Source organism: Echinops telfairi, unplaced genomic scaffold (assembly GCF_000313985.2).
Source record: "Echinops telfairi isolate 266 unplaced genomic scaffold, ASM31398v2 ScPeMD7_5;HRSCAF=22, whole genome shotgun sequence".
In the NCBI taxonomy this organism is placed as follows: Eukaryota; Metazoa; Chordata; class Mammalia; order Afrosoricida; family Tenrecidae; genus Echinops; species Echinops telfairi.
Genome location: NW_022103901.1, coordinates 44,195,036 through 44,197,399, shown reverse-complemented (window position 1 = coordinate 44,197,399; position 2,364 = coordinate 44,195,036). Strand labels below are relative to the sequence as shown.

The following is a 2,364-nucleotide window of genomic DNA, read 5'->3' as shown; positions in this document are numbered from 1 at the left end:
ATTCTAGCTATCTATCTGAAAGTATTACTAGTTTGCCTTCTCTAGAGAACCCAGACTAACACAGCTTTATATCCTATTAAAAGTATTAGGATCTCATTTTAGAAGTTGGGCAGGAGAAGTTGCGTAAAGGGAGAAAGTAGTATAATAAAAATCTTGTTGTGAAAGTAGTCATAGACCCTAAAGAAAGAACCCTAAGATGGAACTTGTCTTGGCACCATTGGCATTCTCAGTGGCAATTTCTTTTCAGTAACTGAGAAAAGAAGATAGAGGATAGGTTTTTGGTGCTTTTGTTATTTGATGTATGTGCATTAGCATATGTTTACATTCCTAAAGAATTAAAACTTAATATTATGTCTTTTCAAAGATTAATACTCAATAAAAGGATTACCAAGTAGATAACATTTTCCATTGGGTAACATACTTGCCTTTGGGTTGTTTGCATCAAATAAACCAGTTGAAAGACCAATCAGCAAAGAACTCTTGCTTTTATGTTTTGGTGGTGAATCAGAGCGAGATCGAACTGGAAAGGGCTCTTCTGGTGAACACTGAATTAATTGAACTTGAGAGGTTATTTTCAAGTCTTCAGACTGAACCACTTTATGGAAAAATGGTTCTGGTTGCATAGATTTATCTATATCACTTTTAGAGTGCAGCAAATCATCTATTTCAGGCTCTGTGGTGTAAAAAAGAAATTATGTGAAAGTCTATATGACATGCTATTAAGAGATTGTGATACGTCACTTATTTTTAACTTGAATATTAAAATAATTGATAAAAAAAGTTCATTGTCTATGTTGCCATACATTCCAGATTTATTAACCAGTGCATCCAGTACTGCAGGCCTATCACATTTTCTAGATAACTGAGTTGATTGATAAGTAATTCTCACTAGTTATATGTTGTACAAATAAAACATGTTGGCACTAAAAATGTTCTAGAAATGAATTAGTGTTATGCAATTATATTTACCTGTATGAATTTCACTAAATTGGTTGACATTGCTCAGATTTTCATCTCCAGAAATTTCATTTGGCTGAATGGTGATTCTGTCTTCCAACCTGTCAAACAAACATGAGTACTCCAGTTAAAAAACCAACAAAATTTACTAAAAAACACTAAAATATAGAAAATGGAACACAAGTTCACTAGCATCCTGGTGATAGCTCTTCTCATCTGCCTACATACTTTCTCTCGTAAGCACATTATACTTCTTATCCTGTTGAAACCTTCAACAATCATTATCACTACAAAATCCATACCTTAAAACAGCATGGCCCCCAGACAAAAGCAGCACATGGAAACATGTAAGAAATGCAAATTCCCATGTAACTCATACTAAATTTATGAATTAGAAACTCTAGAAGCTGAGGTCCAGAAATTAGTGCTTAATAAACTTCAAAGTATTCTGCTGCATGCTGATGCATGAGAAGTGAAATAGCCTTGGTGGTGGTGTTCGGTGGTGTTCGGCCAGTTCAATTTGTAGCGAGTGACCCAAGGAATAACAGAACGATATACCTCCCTGTCTACGCCATCTCATAATCGTTCTGTGCTTGAGCTCATTGTTGCAGCTATGGTGTCTATCCATCTCATGGAGGGTCTTCCTCTTTTTTGCTGCCCCTCCACTCTACCAAGCATGCCCTTCTCTAGAGACTGGTTTAATGGTGTAATCCATAAAACATTTACAATATACTAATATTACAGAAAATCATGTGTTAAATGTTAAAAAAGAAAGAAGCAAAGTATATAAATTTTAACTTGAACAACAGCCAATATACTACCAAGAAACTAATTTTCAGAACAATTTCTATTGTCTGGTGCTTGTTCTTAAAAAACAAACAAACAAACAAACAAACAGATGTACAGCTCAGAAAAAGAAATAGAAATGTATAATTCCTTTATGTAGAGGGAAATAAGATTGAGAACAGTTCGAAATTATTAAATATATGTATTACACATTTTATCCAGAATGTTAAAGATGGGCAGAATAAAGAATCAATCATTTATATGATGTGGGGAGGAGCTTGTTAACATCTGTGGTTTTTTTACTTCCTTGTTTAACATCGTCTACTTTTGCAACTGGTTCCAAATTTTAAACAATTTCCTTTATTTTTAATAGTTAATTACACAAGTAGTACATTGCTTCAAATATATTAGTCTTTGGTACTTCAAATTGTAAACATATGATTACCCAATGACCTAGCAATTACACTGTTATGAATAAACCAAAAGTAATAAAAATGGTTTTTTGTTTGTTTGTTTGTTTGTTTTTTACTGTTATATATATATATTTTTTTTCTTTTTTAACATTTTATTAGGGGCTCATACAACTGTTATCCCAATCCATACACACATCAATTGTGTAAA

General features: G+C 32.9%; 1 protein-coding gene across 1 annotated transcript in view; it reads right to left on the bottom strand.

Annotated features, from left to right (window-relative positions):
• The window catches only part of NEK1 (NIMA related kinase 1), a 214,313-nt gene that overhangs the window by 22,682 nt on the left and 189,267 nt on the right, over positions 1–2,364 (bottom strand). Inside the window, exons 26-27 of the mRNA XM_045286060.1 lie at positions 970–1,058; positions 426–673 (exon numbers count right to left, since the gene is read on the bottom strand). Coding sequence (XP_045141995.1) covers positions 426–673; positions 970–1,058 — 337 coding nt within the window. The remainder of the gene's footprint in view (positions 1–425; positions 674–969; positions 1,059–2,364) is intronic.